The sequence below is a fragment of the Tiliqua scincoides genome, chromosome 1 (assembly GCF_035046505.1).
Source record: "Tiliqua scincoides isolate rTilSci1 chromosome 1, rTilSci1.hap2, whole genome shotgun sequence".
Classification (NCBI taxonomy): Eukaryota; Metazoa; Chordata; class Lepidosauria; order Squamata; family Scincidae; genus Tiliqua; species Tiliqua scincoides.
Genome location: NC_089821.1, coordinates 280,697,333 through 280,712,145, shown reverse-complemented (window position 1 = coordinate 280,712,145; position 14,813 = coordinate 280,697,333). Strand labels below are relative to the sequence as shown.

The following is a 14,813-nucleotide window of genomic DNA, read 5'->3' as shown; positions in this document are numbered from 1 at the left end:
TCCCTGTCTCCCAACTGATGAGGCCTACATGCAGCACCCAGGTGGAATGGTAAGGTCCACTCATCGGGCAGTCAGGTTCATCTGAACCCCAGATCTGACCCCTGGGCAGGTTTCAGACAGCTCTGGGAACAACTCCTGTATTCTAGCCCACCACTCTATTCTCCTCCATGCTTCCTCTCCACCTTTGTTCCCCTCTTCCTTTTCTAATCCAGAAAGTGGGAGAAGCGTGGGCTGGTGCAACATCAAGTGGGAGGGGGCAGCATTTGGCACAAGTGCTGGGAGATCTTGGGCCAGTCTTGCTTAGGGGTCAGCTGATTGAATGCCCTGGGGGACTGCTGCTACAGCCTAGAGGGCACCCTTGAACCACAGTGCTCCATGTGAAGAGCTGATGCCACAGGAGGTGAGATGCTGCCAGACCCTGACTTGTCAGAAGCCTTAAATCAAGACCTACTCATTATGCTTTGCATTGCAAAGTTTGCTAACCATGTGGAATGGGCAAAACAGCAACTGTTACTCTGCACGTGCCCGATCTCATCTGATCTTGGAAGCTAAGCAGGGTCAGACCTGGTTAGTACTTGGATGGGAGACCGCATGGGAATACCAGGTGCTGTAGGCTTATACCATAGTCTTTTGAGACTGAAGGTTGCCAACCGATGGGGCTCTTGCAAAGCATGGCTGCTCAGTGGGGCTTCTGAGGTAGTTGTCAGAGGATTATGGCCTTTAGCTAGGGTGCCTCTTCGATTTTCTTCTTCAGGCTCTCAAGTGAGAAATTAAGGGCTCGGGGATCCTAAGCTTCTGAGTAACAGGTGGCTCCTGTGCAACATAAGGGGAAAGATGATTTGCAACAGGAGTGTGAAACAGAATGTTAAGAATAAGAGGGAAGACAGAGAAAATGGGTGTGAAAGTTATGGGAAATAATGCATTCCGAGGGGATGGATGGATTTAGAAAAACAGCACAGAAGCTGGGAAACAGGACTGCAATTGCCTGCACTTTACTTGGGAGTATATTTCACTGTACTGAAATTTCACTAGAAATTTGGCTTCCAAGTAAACATGAAGCTGCATGAGAAAGGGAAAGGGGCAAAGAACGGGAACCAGACATGGAAGAACTACAGGGAAAGGGAGATGGAGAGAGCGATGCAGCCATCTATTGATCATGTTTTGCTCCCTTTGGACAGAGACCTCACTGTGCTAGACCTGCTTCTTGAAAGCAGGAGAACTGATCTGATCCCTCCTCCTCTTGCTCACACACTTTCCTCTGTTGTTATTCACACCTAGTGCACATGCTCCTCCTCCCCCCTCTTACACACACAAACACACACTCCTTGCCTCCCTAACTTTCAGGTTCTGGAGCTCCACTCATCTGAGGTGTGTTCCTGCTCCAGCCTCCTTGCCTTATCATGCCCCACCCCAACATCTTCCTGATTCCCCCCACCCCCAGCAAACTAACACTGGCAAGGAGCAAAGCCTCACCTTCATTCTCTGGCCTCAAGACTAGGCCAGAGGCATGGCCTGAGGCAGCCTCCCTTGTCCTCCTTTAGGATACCCTAAGCTAGGTGAGCAATGAAATCATTCAGTGGGTGCTAGAAGGGGAAAGTCAAGGGAGGGGAGCTGCTAGAGACAGTAGAGTGCCATTGGGCAACCCGGTTGCAAGGGCACACCAGAAGCGTCTATGAAACACTGATGTGAACATCACACAGAGTTTTGCCAGGGAGCCTGATCTGGCTTGCAGACTACCAGGTGGACACTGCTCCCTAGACAGTGGTACCATGTGAAAGCCAAGGGCAATCTATGCTCTCTTCCTTCGTAGCCATCAGTTGAACCAGGTTGTCATTTCCCCTTAATTAGCTGCCCTTTTCCTTCCTCCAGGCACCTGCCTGAGGCGTCAGAGCGACCCACACACCTTTTCTGCAACACTGTGTGCCACCTACTCCGATGCATATAATTAGGGATGCCAACCCCACACAGCTCGGTTCTGGAGAGCACTTGCTGAACTTGCTTCAAATACTTTTCCAAACCAATGAGAGAGTTATGGCAGATGCTTGTGGGCACAGTGGCAGCCAAGGTTAGAAGGCACACATGGGTACAACAGTGCTGGCATTCCATCCAACACGAAGAGGCAAGGAGGTGGAGAGGTTGCAGGGTACAAAACTGAGGATTTGGGGGAAAGGAAAGTCTTACAGTGTTCATCTTCCATCTTAAGCCATTTCTGCCCAACTTTGCATATATGCAATAGGGATCAAATGCATACATCTGTAGGCTGGGCAGAAATGGGTTTTAAGCATATAATTTTCCTCCCCTAATGGCTTTGAAAATGTTTCAGAACTGCTTCAAATGTTTCAGATTAGCAAGTGTTCACAGCTGGCCCAAGTCCTCCCAGTGTCTGAGATGGTGTGCCAAAGGTTACCACCCCCTTACCTGGTAATGTGCCAGCCTTCGCTCTTCCTATTCTCTGGATTGGAAAAGGAAGGGGGGGGGGAGACCTGTGGGCAAGAGCATCCCATATTGCTCTATGTTTGCGTGTATGGTTGGGGATCTGGCTGCCTTCCACCACATAAACCTACCTCTGCACTCTGTACCCCCATCCTACACAGATGAATGGTGAACAGAGAGGAGGTGTTCATTTGTGAAATGCCATTTGGAATACCCTTCCCACAGAAGGTGTACCCAGCACTTCTAGCACATGGAGTAACTGCTTCAAGTCAACACTGATGTTACTGTTCTCATGGGGTTTGGGGGCGGGGAGTTCATGATCCTTGCAGTGCCTGTGGTTTCATGGTGCCTCATCAATTTCCTGATTCATATTGTGTTGCTTTAAGCTTTTTTAAAAAAACTGTATGTGATCCTGGAAACTTATGCTGGACAGTGAGCATCACATTTCTGAAATACAGAAATAAAGAAATATCTTTTGCCTGTGCCAATGAAACAAATGACAGTGGGGTGGGGTGGGGTTTTGAACTGATAGCAAAAATAGACCTGGAGGAGAGGCAATATCCTCCCGTGGCATTGCTGTGAGGGGAAACAGCATCGTATGCATTTTCATGATAAAATAAAATGTTTTTAAAACTGCTGGGGAAGGTCCTGTGCCTCCCTCTTGTTGCACCTTCTGGGCTGTTTTGGATATTCTGGGTGGGCTGCCCATCCCCCCAGTGGCCCACACACAAGCCCCTCTCATGTTACATTTCCACTGTCAGGTGGAAATTTGATCTTGATTCTGCACCTCTGACAGGGGCCTGATAAGGAACGTTTTTTTTTTCCTTCAGAAGCAGGCCACAGGGAGGCAGGGGGACCTGATTTCAGTTGGGGCTGCAGTGGGAGAGAGGGAGTGAAACCCTTCCTCTCCTGTACCCCTTTCCTGACTTAAATCCCTCAACTGCTGTTTTGTATATAATGCATAGATTTATACCCTGCCTTTCCTGACTGAAGTCACCTTAAGGCAGCTTTCAATTTTGCACAAATATATAATATATCAATCCACAAAGCAATCCAAAAATCATTACAAATTCATCATTTTTGTGCCTGTAAGTTTTCCCCTCCATGGGGGGATTTGGACTAGGGCTGCTGAGCTGTTAAATCCTCCTCCTACACCACAGCCTTTGTGCAAAGCAACCCAATCCTGCAGCTGCTTTTGCCGAAGGATGACATGGGAAGTTCCAAGCACCCCTAGCTGAGCTATATGAAACTGGAGGAGCAGGAAGTCCCTGGCCTGAACCAGTGCTACTGCCAGTGCCATGCCCAGAGGGTGATCTCAGGCAAGCCCCTCTGTCTTACCCTCAACCCCCCCCCCATATGGGGATAATAATACTGACCTACCTTACAGGGTTGTTATGAGGGTTACAACAAGTTAATTTGTGTGAAATGTCTCAAGTGCTAAATTAACATGCTAGGCTTATGACTGGTGTAATGGTTCAATGCATTACTGAGTGACCAATAATTGTCTGCCGTGTCACAGTTCCTCCCCCTGCAGTTTCACCAAAAATCTTTCATATGTAGCAGCAACAGTTTTTAGGACTCCTGCACTTTGAATAGCTAACAGGTTCAAATTCAGTAGGTAAGCTTTTCTCTGCCACTGAAACTTGATACTGGGGAAATTTCCACACCTGTGGAATTTCTGCCTTGCATGCAGGTGTTGAAGGCACAGGACAGTCTGCCTCATGCACTTGGGGGGGGGGGCTCTCCTTTGATGGAGGTTTTCAAGCAGAGGTTATCCTTCCACCTGTCAGGAATGCCTGTGCTGAGCAGGGGGCAGCCCCATAGTCAGGATTCTAGAGGCGGGTGGGTGACTATTTTTTTTCCCAGAGTGGGCAATTATGTTGGGTATATATACTGGTGTGCAAAATGCAAGGGTGGACAAAATGCTGGCTCAGGGTGGACAATGCCCACCCTGACCCCCCTCTAGCTATGAGCCTGGCAGGGGTTGGACTAGATGGCCTCCTAGCCCCCTTCCAACTCTCACACTCTGGGAGCCCTGCCAAGAGAAAGGGTGGACACTCTCCTTGAAACACCCCACCTCCAGGCAAAGCTCCTATAGAAATGGCCCACTTCGTGCGAACGCAGTAGCCACGTCGCCTCCTGGTCCAACCTATCTCCCAGGGATCATGTCACCATAAAGTAGAGATGAAATGCAAATTACCTGGTGCTTTCAGGAATGACCATTGGGCGAATGACTTAGGGGTGGCAGACCCCCGTGTCGCCTCCCTCCCTGTGGGCTTCCTGGGGGTGTTGATCTGGGCACTGCTGCAAGCAGGGTGACCAGATGCAATGGTGCCTATACCTTTAACCATTGCACAGAAGAGGGAATTTGGGCAGGTGCAACGCAGCATGGAAGGGCTTTATAAGAACATCAGAACAGCCCCACTGGATCAGGCCCCTCTGGTCCAGCTTCCTGTATCTCACAGCGGCCCACCAAATGCCCCAGGGAGCACACCAGATAAAAGCTGCACCTGCCCAAATTCCCTCTTCTATGCAATGGCTAAAGGTGCAGGCACCCTGGATCTGGTCACCCTGCGGCTGCTAGCCCAGAACGGACTCCTGATCAGCAGAACGTGTGAATGCTCCAGAAGGAGGCAGGGAAAGCTGAAGTTGCCATGGGAGAGCTTCTCGGGGTGCTGGAACACGTGTGAGCCACGAGCTCCGCGTGAGGATCTTCAGCTCTGCCTGCCTTCTCTTCTCCCCCCCCCCCCATCACACTGCACCAAGTGGCTGGTTGTGTGCGGAGACTGCCTGGGAGAGAATCCAAGCCTCGCCTTGGCTTCAGTGGGTCAGCAGGAAGGCGGCCGCGAAGGGGTTAAAGGCAGCCTCTGGCCGCGAGCGAAGACCCTCCCGAGGGGAAGCTGCGGGCGAGCAGAGGAGGGTCGGCGGAAGACTGCAGCGGGAGCGAGGGTGCCCGGGGGCGTGTGCAGAGCGCCGCGAAGCGGGACTTGCCGCTGCGCCAGGCGCGAGCTGGTGAATAATTGAGAGGCTGCTCCTCGGGCAGCGCCCCCGCTCGGGACCGCGATGGGAGGAGATTCCGCGGGCTCAAGAGCGGCGCCCCGCGGGCCGGCCAGCCGAGAGGCGAGGAGAGCGGCCAAGCGCTGAGCCAGCCCGGCTGCACGTCTCCCCCCTGGCACCGGGCGGGCACCCTCCGCAGCATGGCCCTGATCGTGCACCTGAAGACCGTCACCGACCTGCGGGGCAGGGGAGACCGCATCGCCAAAGTGGCTTTCCGAGGTACCTGCCCTCCGCACCGCAGGTGGCTCGGGGGGGGGGGGGTGGAAAGTTCTTGGGCAAGAACCGGGGAGGGGCAGAGGCACCTGGGCAGCTGCTGAGCTCAGCCCCCCCTCCCCAGCTGGCAGCCGGAGGAACTGATGGGCGCCTCCTCTGGCACTTGGCAAAGTTGGCTGGAGGAGGGCTCTCCAGTCACATCCCGGCCCCTGGAGCCTGGCTCTGCAGCGGCTCCGGCACAAGCCCCGCAGCGTTCAGGCGCGTCTTCCCAAAGGCGGTGGCGTTGAGCCTGGGGGCAGAGGGTGGTGGGGGAGGCCGCCTGCAAGAGCTGAGCCAAGATCTCCTAAAAGTGAAGGAACCGCTTCACAGGCCCTTGAGGGTGGCACAGATTTGGGGGAAGTGGCCTTGGGGAAGCCCCGCCCTCTTAGCCTCACTCTTCCCTGTCTGCGGTATGGGGATAAGAATGCTTCTCTGCCTTCCAGGGAGGTTCTATCAGGATGATCTGTGTGAAGCCCTTGACACACTCAGAAAGTGCAGTACAGACAGGGTAACCGATGTCCTCTTTTTCCAGGACATGCCCTCTATTTTAACCTGGAAAAACTTAAATGTTCTCCTTTACCCAGTGAGCCAGTTCCTGAAGGCAGTGCATAGCCTTCTTGGAATTAATAAACTATTTGTAATATAATCATAAATTTAATAATAAAGTATTATAGTGTTTAAATTGGCCCCATGAAATCAATATACGTTTTTAGCTTTTTATGTTGTTGTTGTCCTACATTTTTCTTGGATGTCCTACATTTTGGGGTACCTTATCCTCTTTTTTGGTTATTACATTTGGTCACCCTGAATACAGATGATGATGATGATGAAAAAGTGCAGAGCATCCTGTGAGTGCAGAGTACTTATTGGGCTCTGTGTACACACCCCAGGAAGGCATCATTCCCCTCATGTGCACTTCACATGAAACCATCATCTTAGCATTTCTGTAGCACTTTGGAGAGTTGAAGGTATTTTCCATATGTGGCAAGTGTGTAAAATAGGGCGGCGTTCCTGTCCCCTTGTTTCAGGGATGGGGCCCACTGAGGCTGGGATGCCTGAGGCCACCCGTGGCAAGGGTGAGAGTGGCCCTGGGGACTTCTTACCTCATAGTGGCCCATGCAGCCAAGGCACAGGCATGCATCAACACTGCTCAGACTTTTGTGCTCTTTCCAGCTTAGGGAGAGGGGATACTTTTGTGTTTGCTGAAAAACCTCTCTAAGTATGAAGATACAAGAGGGTGAGGCTTGCATCTGATCTCGGGGCATTTGCTTCTTGAATGTTGTGGGGGCAAGAGGCAGAGCCCCATCTTTTGCCTCTCCAAGGCAAAAGATCAAGGATACCCAAAGTAACTTTCCCAAAGCTTCACCCAGATCAAGGGGCGCAGAAGGGACTTGTAAGTTACCTGGTCACTCCTGTCCACAGCGCCAACTGCCCTTAGGTGAATGTTGAGACCGCCTCCATCAAACAGCAGAGGACAGCTGCACACCATTCCAGAGTCAACTGACAATTTGAAATGTGTGGAAGGGCTCTCTAGCAAAACCCAAGCCGAGAGGAGCATCCAAAAGTGCTCACATCAGACTAGAAAGGGATGCAGCACAAGCTAGCTGAGGGAAACCCTTCTCTGTGTGCCCTGGTGGATCATAGCAGAACACCAAGCTGGTTTGGAAATGAGTTTGTTCCTACCTTAGAGGCATCATCAGACTGTTAAAAATACAGGTATTCTGCTCCTGGACCTGGTGGTTCCACTTAGCTGTTTTGGCTCTTAAGGGCTCATCATTTGATGCATTCCTAAGGCACAAAAATGTCTCCTGTAGCTGCATGGATCCACAGCTATGGCTAGAAAGGTACTTCTTAAAGTATGCTTATTGGAAGGTAAGTTCCAGTGAAATCAGTAGGATCTGTGAGGGTGCTATAAGTAACACAAAGAATGCCCTTTCGTTGGAATGAATCCCTTGTGGTCAATGTTATCACGAGACAGAAAGGGGGAAGGAGCTGACCTTAAAACTGAATTCCAACTAAGGTGGGATTTGGACTTGCCAAAATAAAGCAAAAAAAAAAAAATTCCTTTTGAAAATGGTCAAATATTTTGAAGACTGAGAACACAAGTGCCACCAAGTCCAAAAACCTCAGGAAGGTCTCTCACTGTGTGCCATGACAGCTCAAAGCTGGTCCTCAGCAGATCCTAAAGTGTGTGTGGTTTATCTTTAGGTTTCCTATCCCCAGGCCATTTAGGGCTTGAAAGATAAGCACCTCCTTGAATTGTGCCTGGGAATGGACCAGTAACCAGTGGCGTTGGGACAGCAACAGCAGGAATGGGAAGAGTTAAGTAGATGCTTCCCTTGCCCCCAGCTCAGCTGCTCCTCCACTCAAAGGCTGTTTCATTAAAGCCATAAAAGAAACCCCAAGTCCTCAGGAGTTCGCTGTCATTTTCAGTTTGGCCTGTGGAGTTCAGTCCTGTGCTTGGAAGTTCACTTCCACACTTGGAAGTGAGTCTTTTTGCTCAGTGGGTCTTACTCTGATTGGTGGGCCTCCATGGCTACTGTTGATGTGAACATGGGGCATTACAGTCACAGGTCCCCCCCACATCATGTCTAGCTGGCCGTAAGCCCCACAGAATTTAGAGGTATTTCCTTCTCGGTTGGCAGGTTTACTTTACACTGCAACAGTGCAATCTGAATGCATGTTTACTGAGAAGTAAGTTCCTCTAAGGCTGCAATCCTATCCACAGTTTCCTGAGAGTGATCTCCATGAATACAGTGAGATTTTCTGAGTGGACATGCGTAGGATTGTGCTGTATGGAACTTAGTCCCAGGTAAGCATGCATTAGATAGCAGTGTCAAGGTTGCAGCCCCTGCTCTCTCTGTAGTTACAATACATTTGGGTGTCATTTCTCCTTCCCACCCACCCCTGCCCCATGCCTTCACATCTGCTTGGTTGCTTGTTCTGAAACACAGTGTGAAGCCAGGTGTCCTAGTGGCAGGGAATCCCCTGCAGAGCCACCAGTTGCCTGAAAGTGGGTGAGTTTTATTTCAAGTGTTCTGTTAGTGTTTAGCACTTCAGGCTTGGAATACCACTTCAGACACTTGCTAATGAATATTCAAAGCTCCCCTGTGGGAAAGGTAACTGCTGCTGCTGTTATCCTTGTCAGACAAGGGGAAAAGGAGGAGCTCTGTCAGTACTCAAAACCTGCCCTGTAGCTCAGCTTTGTATTGGCAACCTTCAGTCTCGAAAGACTATGGTATCGCGCTCTGAAAGGTGGTTCTGGCACAGCGTCTAGTGTGGCTGAAAAGGCCAATCCGGGAGTGACAATCCCTTCCACACCGGGAGCAAGTGCAGTCTGTCCCTGGTCTGTCTCCCTGGCTATGGGCCTTCCTTCTTTGCCTCTTAGCCTCAGACTGTTGGCAAAGTGTCTCTTCAAACTGGGAAAGGCCATGCTGCACAGCCTGCCTCCAAGCGGGCCGCTCAGAGGCCAGGGTTTCCCACTTGTTGAGGTCCATCCCTAAGGCCTTCAGATCCCTCTTGCAGATGTCCTTGTATCGCAGCTGTGGTCTACCTGTAGGGCGCTTTCCTTGCACGAGTTCTCCATAGAGGAGATCCTTTGGGATCCGGCCATCATCCATTCTCACGACATGACCGAGCCAACGCAGGCGTCTCTGTTTCAGCAGTGAATACATGCTAGGGATTCCAGCACGTTCCAGGACTGTGTTGTTTGGAACTTTGTCCTGCCAGGTGATGCCGAGGATGCGTCGGAGGCAGCGCATGTGGAAAGCGCTCAGTTTCCTCTCCTGTTGTGAGCGAAGAGTCCATGACTCACTGCAGTACAGAAGTACTGGTGAAATCCATTTCCCAGTTCAGTTCTTAGATGCCCTGCATTGGTTCAGTAAAAGGGGACAAGCAGAAAGAAGGAAGGCCAGTCTGGAAAAGCATATTCACACAACCATTTCTGTACTTGGTGATGATCTTGAGACAGTTCCAAGGGATGGTATGGTCATTCTTTTTGTTTATATGGCCACCAGGCTTGGGATTGGTGACTATAAAATCAGAATTCAATAAAAGTCATAATGAATTGAAATTGCTCTCTAGCCACTCAACCTGGTGGTCCTTGGTGGCACAAGCGGTGCAACCTGGATGCCACCTGATGCTGTCTTGGGTCCACTTCCTCTGTGGCAGAATCTCCCTCCCTCCCTCATGTGCTGTTGTCAAGCCTGGAAGTTTGGACAGTGAACATCACATCCAGTTTTGTTTGGGGTTACAGATGGGATGGCCACCAAGTAACCCCAAACAAAACTGGAGAATGTATAGCTACATCCTTCAGCAGAGTCTCAAGCAATGAGCTTTTCTAGCCCTCCTTGGAAATCTCCTGCGAAGCAGGAGTTCTGCCACTGAGCTTCAGACCTTCTCCAGTTTGGTCAGGATGGAAGTCATTCAAGAAGTTCAAATTCAGGGCTCTAAAATTGCTGGTTTGGCTGAATTGGTGCTGAGCAACGGCTACCACCTCAAGTTTTTTTTTGGGGGGGGGGGATCCAGGTGTAGGTGCCATATATTTTGTGAACAAAGGGCTGCAGATTGATTGGTTGCTGATTTCTTGACACGCAGGTCACGCTTGTAGCCCTTGCGTGGCATCCTGGAATAGAGTAGGAAGACAGCTGGAAAGAGCCACAGTAGCAGAGATGCTTGACTTGCCATTCTTCGAAGCGCTCTTGGTGTAATCCTTCCAACAAACTTCTAAGGCATGCTAGCTTTATTATCACCCCCACATTGCAAATGGTAGTTAGAAGGGCCAAAAAAGAACCATTTGCTTAAGACCTCTGAGCGGGTTCACGGCAGAGCCAAAATTCAAGACATCTGACCTAGACCTGCTTGTTTGCTGTCACTGGAAGGCCCACAGGGAAGCTGAGCAGGGTATTTGGCTGTGGTAGGTGGCTATAGTGCAAAGCCTGGTCATGCAGCCCAAGTTCCCTTGAAATACTGCTTGAAATACTGCACAATCCAAGAGGCACATCTCTGTATCCAAAGCAACTTTGTGGAGATGCTAATTCACACATCTGACACCCTTTTTCTTACCCTTCAAAGTGGGGTAGACCCATTAAGAGCGGGAAATAAATATTGCCTTGAAAATGCTGCTGCCCCACAGCTGGTGTTTGGGTTGGGCCCACTGCTCAGTGGCAGAGTGCTGACTTTCAGTGCAGAAGGTCTAAGAGCTGATCCCAAGCAGCAAGTTGCATGTCTTCTGCTGCCTGATCCACAGAGCTGCTGGCAGTTCTGGGCTTGATGGGCCAGGCAGACACAGCAAAAGCAACTTCATGTGCACAGCAAGGAGGTGACTCTGGCTTTTGCTGTGGCTATGAGAAGCAGTGATCTTGTGCAAGGGCCCCAAGACTTCCCTGGAGAGGGCAACCATAAAGGGGATGGGCACCAATTACCACGGTTCCTCAAGGCAGATGGCATCTTGTTCTTGCACACGTTTGTACTCCCTCCAACCTCCATGGAGCTTAGGGTGGCAGATATAGTTCACCCCTTTTAAGCCTTATAGTTGCCCTGTGAGTAGTTCAGGTTGATCATCATGGACCTCGGATCACCCAGTGAGGCTTGTGGGATTTGAACCCAGGTCTCTGCTGAGCCTGACATATTAGCCACACTGCACAGGGTCTGCTTGCCAGCTTCCTCTCCTGCTAACCTAGACCTGCGTGGCTTGAATGCACCTCTTCACTTAGGCCCCTGACTGAGTTACACTGGGTGTGTGGGGAGAGGGTGATTGCACTCTTCCTGCCCCCCAGCCCAAACTGCTTTGGGAAGAAGGAGGCTGGCCTGACCCTCACTCTAAGCAATATCCTGGTCATTGATGTGGGGCACAACAACAGGTGAGTCAGAAGGACCAGAGTGGGATAAAGTCCCTCTACTCAAAGGTAGCTTGTCCCTAAACAGAGCTTGTCCCTCTTTTCCTTCCTTTTATTTTGGCAGTTGCCTGCTGCATTTTCACCCCCTAAGAGGCCATCCAGGTGGCCTTAAACCCCAGTTGGCAGCCCCTTCTTTGTAGGGCACTTGGTGAATCTCTTTGAGGGAGGGGTACAGCTCCCTTTGAAAGGCACAGGGAGCAGTGGTGGCATCTGCCCTGCTACTGGCCTGTCTTCTTCTCTTAGCAGTTTTGGTTTATGGCAGAGCTTTCTTCACAAACTGGATAATTCTTTTTTTTTTTATAAACAAGATGAAGCAACTTATCTAGATGCTGTGATCTCCATATCTTTTGGCAGCGTCCCTTCAGTGTGTTTGGATTGCATGACAAAACACATGACAGCCTTCACTGCCTGCCATCATCTGGGCCAAGCGCGGGCCTGGCCACATCTTGTGGCCTCCTGGATGCTTCTGTTGTCCTCCTCCCCAGTTTTGTTGCCTATCGCAAGGAGGTGGGAGAAGATGGCAGGGCAGGCTCCTGGCACAGCACCAGGTTCCATGAGAGGGAAGTGCAAGGGGTAAATTGAGCCTAGGGTCCGAAAGGAGCCGAAAGAGGGGAGCCAGAAATTTCCTGGGAAAATGTTTGCATACAATGTGTGAAGACTAGTATTCATATTTGTGTAAGTTTTATAGTTTTATATATCACATAGTTTTATATATCACAATTCACAGAAACTATGATCCAGTGATCAAATGAAATTATTTGGAATATTTGGAAAGGGTCCAAAAGAAATGTCGTGCCCGGTGATAAAATTCTTTCCAGAGGCCCTGCACAGCTCAGTCCAAGTGGCACAGGCCTGCTGCTATCTGTTCTGCCTTACCTTCAGGGAGGGGATACGAACAGCAGTCTGATCATCTCAAGTGAACAGCTTTGGAGAGTTGTTGGAGGCCCCATTTGTGGTGCCTGCCAAGTGCTCTTTGCTTGGGAATACAAAGACCCAGTGATGCGGGGAAGTGGCTGTGAGTGTTCAGTAGGTAATGATCGCATCCTGTCTCCCTCATGTACTTTTCATTCCCTGCACTGCATTTTAGTTAGTGTTTGCTGTTTATAATTGTTTTGATTTTCATATTATGTTTTTAATTGAGCTTGCTGGCTGTCTTGGGACTCTTTGGGGGTTACAGGTTAGGATACAAAATGCTGCAATAAATAAATAAAATACTCCAGATTATTCCTGCTGAGCAAGGGGAATTATTCCATCCACTACTTCTGGTTGCCACATCTCAAAAAGGATATAGAGGAAATGGAAAAGGTGCAAAAGAGAGCGACTAAGATGATTACGGAGCTGGGGCACCTTCCTTACGAAGAAAGGCTACGGCGTTTGGGCCTCTTCAGCCTAGAAAAGAGACACCTGAGGGGGGACATGATTGAGACATACAAAATTATGCAGGGGATGGACAGAGTGGATAGGGAGATGCTCTTTACACTCTCACATAACACCAGAACCAGGGGACATCCACTAAAATTGAGTGTTGGGAGAGTTAGGGCAGACAAGACAAAATATTTCTTTATTCAGCGTGTGGTTGGTCTGTGGAACTCCTTGCCACAGGATGTGGTGATGGCATCTGGCCTGAATGCCTTTAAAAGGGGATTGGACAAGTTTCTGGAGGAAAAATCCATTACGAGTTACAAGCCATGATGTGTATGTGCAACCTCCTGATTTTAGAAATGGGCTATGTCAGATGCAAGGGAGGGCATCAGGATGCAGGTCTCTTTTTATAAGGTGTGCTCCCTGGGGCATTTGGTGGGCCGCTGTGAGATACAGAAGCTGGACTAGATGGGCCTATGGCCTGATCCAGTGGGGCTGTTCTTACATACTGCCTGTCCTCCAAGGAGCGCATGGCAACATGAACTACATCCTATGGCAAGGAGTTCCACATACTAATTGCATACTGGATAAAGAACTATTTTCTTCTGGCTGTCCTAACTCGGGAGAAAACACTCAATTTTCTTGGATGTCCCCTGGTTCTGGTGTTATGTGAGAGGGAAAAGAACATCTCTCTATCCACCCTGTCCATCCCCTGCATGATTTTGTATGTCTCAATCATGTCCCCCCTCAGGCGTCTCTTTTCTAGACTGAAGAGGCCCAAACGTTGTAGCCTTTCCTCATAAGAAAGGTGCCCCAGCCCAGTAATCATTTTGGTTGCTCTCTTTTCCATCTCATTTTCCATCTCCACGATATCCTTTTTGAGATGTGGCGACCAGAACTGGACACAATACTCCAGGTGTGATCTTACCATCGATTTGTACAACGGCATTAGAATATTAGCTGTCTTATCCTCAGTGCCTTTCCTAATGATCCCAAGCATGGAATTAGCCCTCTTCACTGCTGCTGCATATTGGGTCGATACTTTCATCGAGCTGTCCACCAGCACCCCAAGATCTCTCTCCTGATCTGTCTCAGACAGCTCAGAACCCATTAGCCTATACGTAAAGTTTTGATTCTTTGCCCCAATGTGCATGACTTTACAGTTACTGACATTGAAACGCATCTGCCATTTTGCTGCCCAGTCTCCCAGTTTGGAGAGATCCTTCTGGAGCTCTTCACAATCTCTTCTGGTCTTCACCGCTTGGAAAAGTTTGTTGTCATCTGCAAACTTGGCCACCTTGCTGCTCACCCCTGTCTCCAGGTCATTTGTGAACAGGTTGAAAAGTACAGGTCCCAGGACAGATCCTTGGGGCACTCCACTTTTCTCCGCTCTCCATTGTGCATGAGTTCATTAGCATTCGGGTCATGTTTTTGCCATATAGGAGAGGTGATACAAGTTAGGGTTTTGTTTGTAATTTTGCTTGCCTTTGCTGCCTTTCCCTCTTTTAATAAACTTATTAACCATTTTATATCATCCTGCCATGTCCCTCCTCATACATTGCCTTCCTACAAGTTCCCAGTTGTGGGGGAAATTTCTGCAACAATTTTCATTTATTTTATTTATTTGAGAAATTTATACCCCACCTTTCCTATGCCGAAGCAAATGCCTAAGATTGCTTACAACCTTTCATAATAAAGTGCAAAGTATCATAGCAGATAAGAAGCATTAAAAACATTAATTTTAACATTAAACAGTGAAACATAAAAACAGAAACAAAGTAAGCCCTAACACATATTGTTAAGTCCAGGGAG

The 14,813-nt window shown here is 49.4% G+C and overlaps 1 protein-coding gene and 1 pseudogene across 4 annotated transcripts in view; both read left to right on the top strand.

The window, feature by feature from the left end:
* Positions 1-499: 499 nt before the first annotated feature.
* LOC136637318 (5S ribosomal RNA) lies at positions 500-616 on the top strand (annotated as a pseudogene).
* Positions 617-5,630: 5,014 nt separating this feature from the next.
* Positions 5,631-14,813, top strand: part of OTOF (otoferlin) — a 139,717-nt gene continuing 130,534 nt past the window's right edge. For all 4 annotated transcript variants that reach the window (XM_066611991.1, XM_066611992.1, XM_066611993.1 and 1 more), the window contains exon 1: positions 5,631-5,709. In XM_066611991.1, the coding sequence (XP_066468088.1) occupies positions 5,631-5,709 (79 nt within the window). The remainder of the gene's footprint in view (positions 5,710-14,813) is intronic.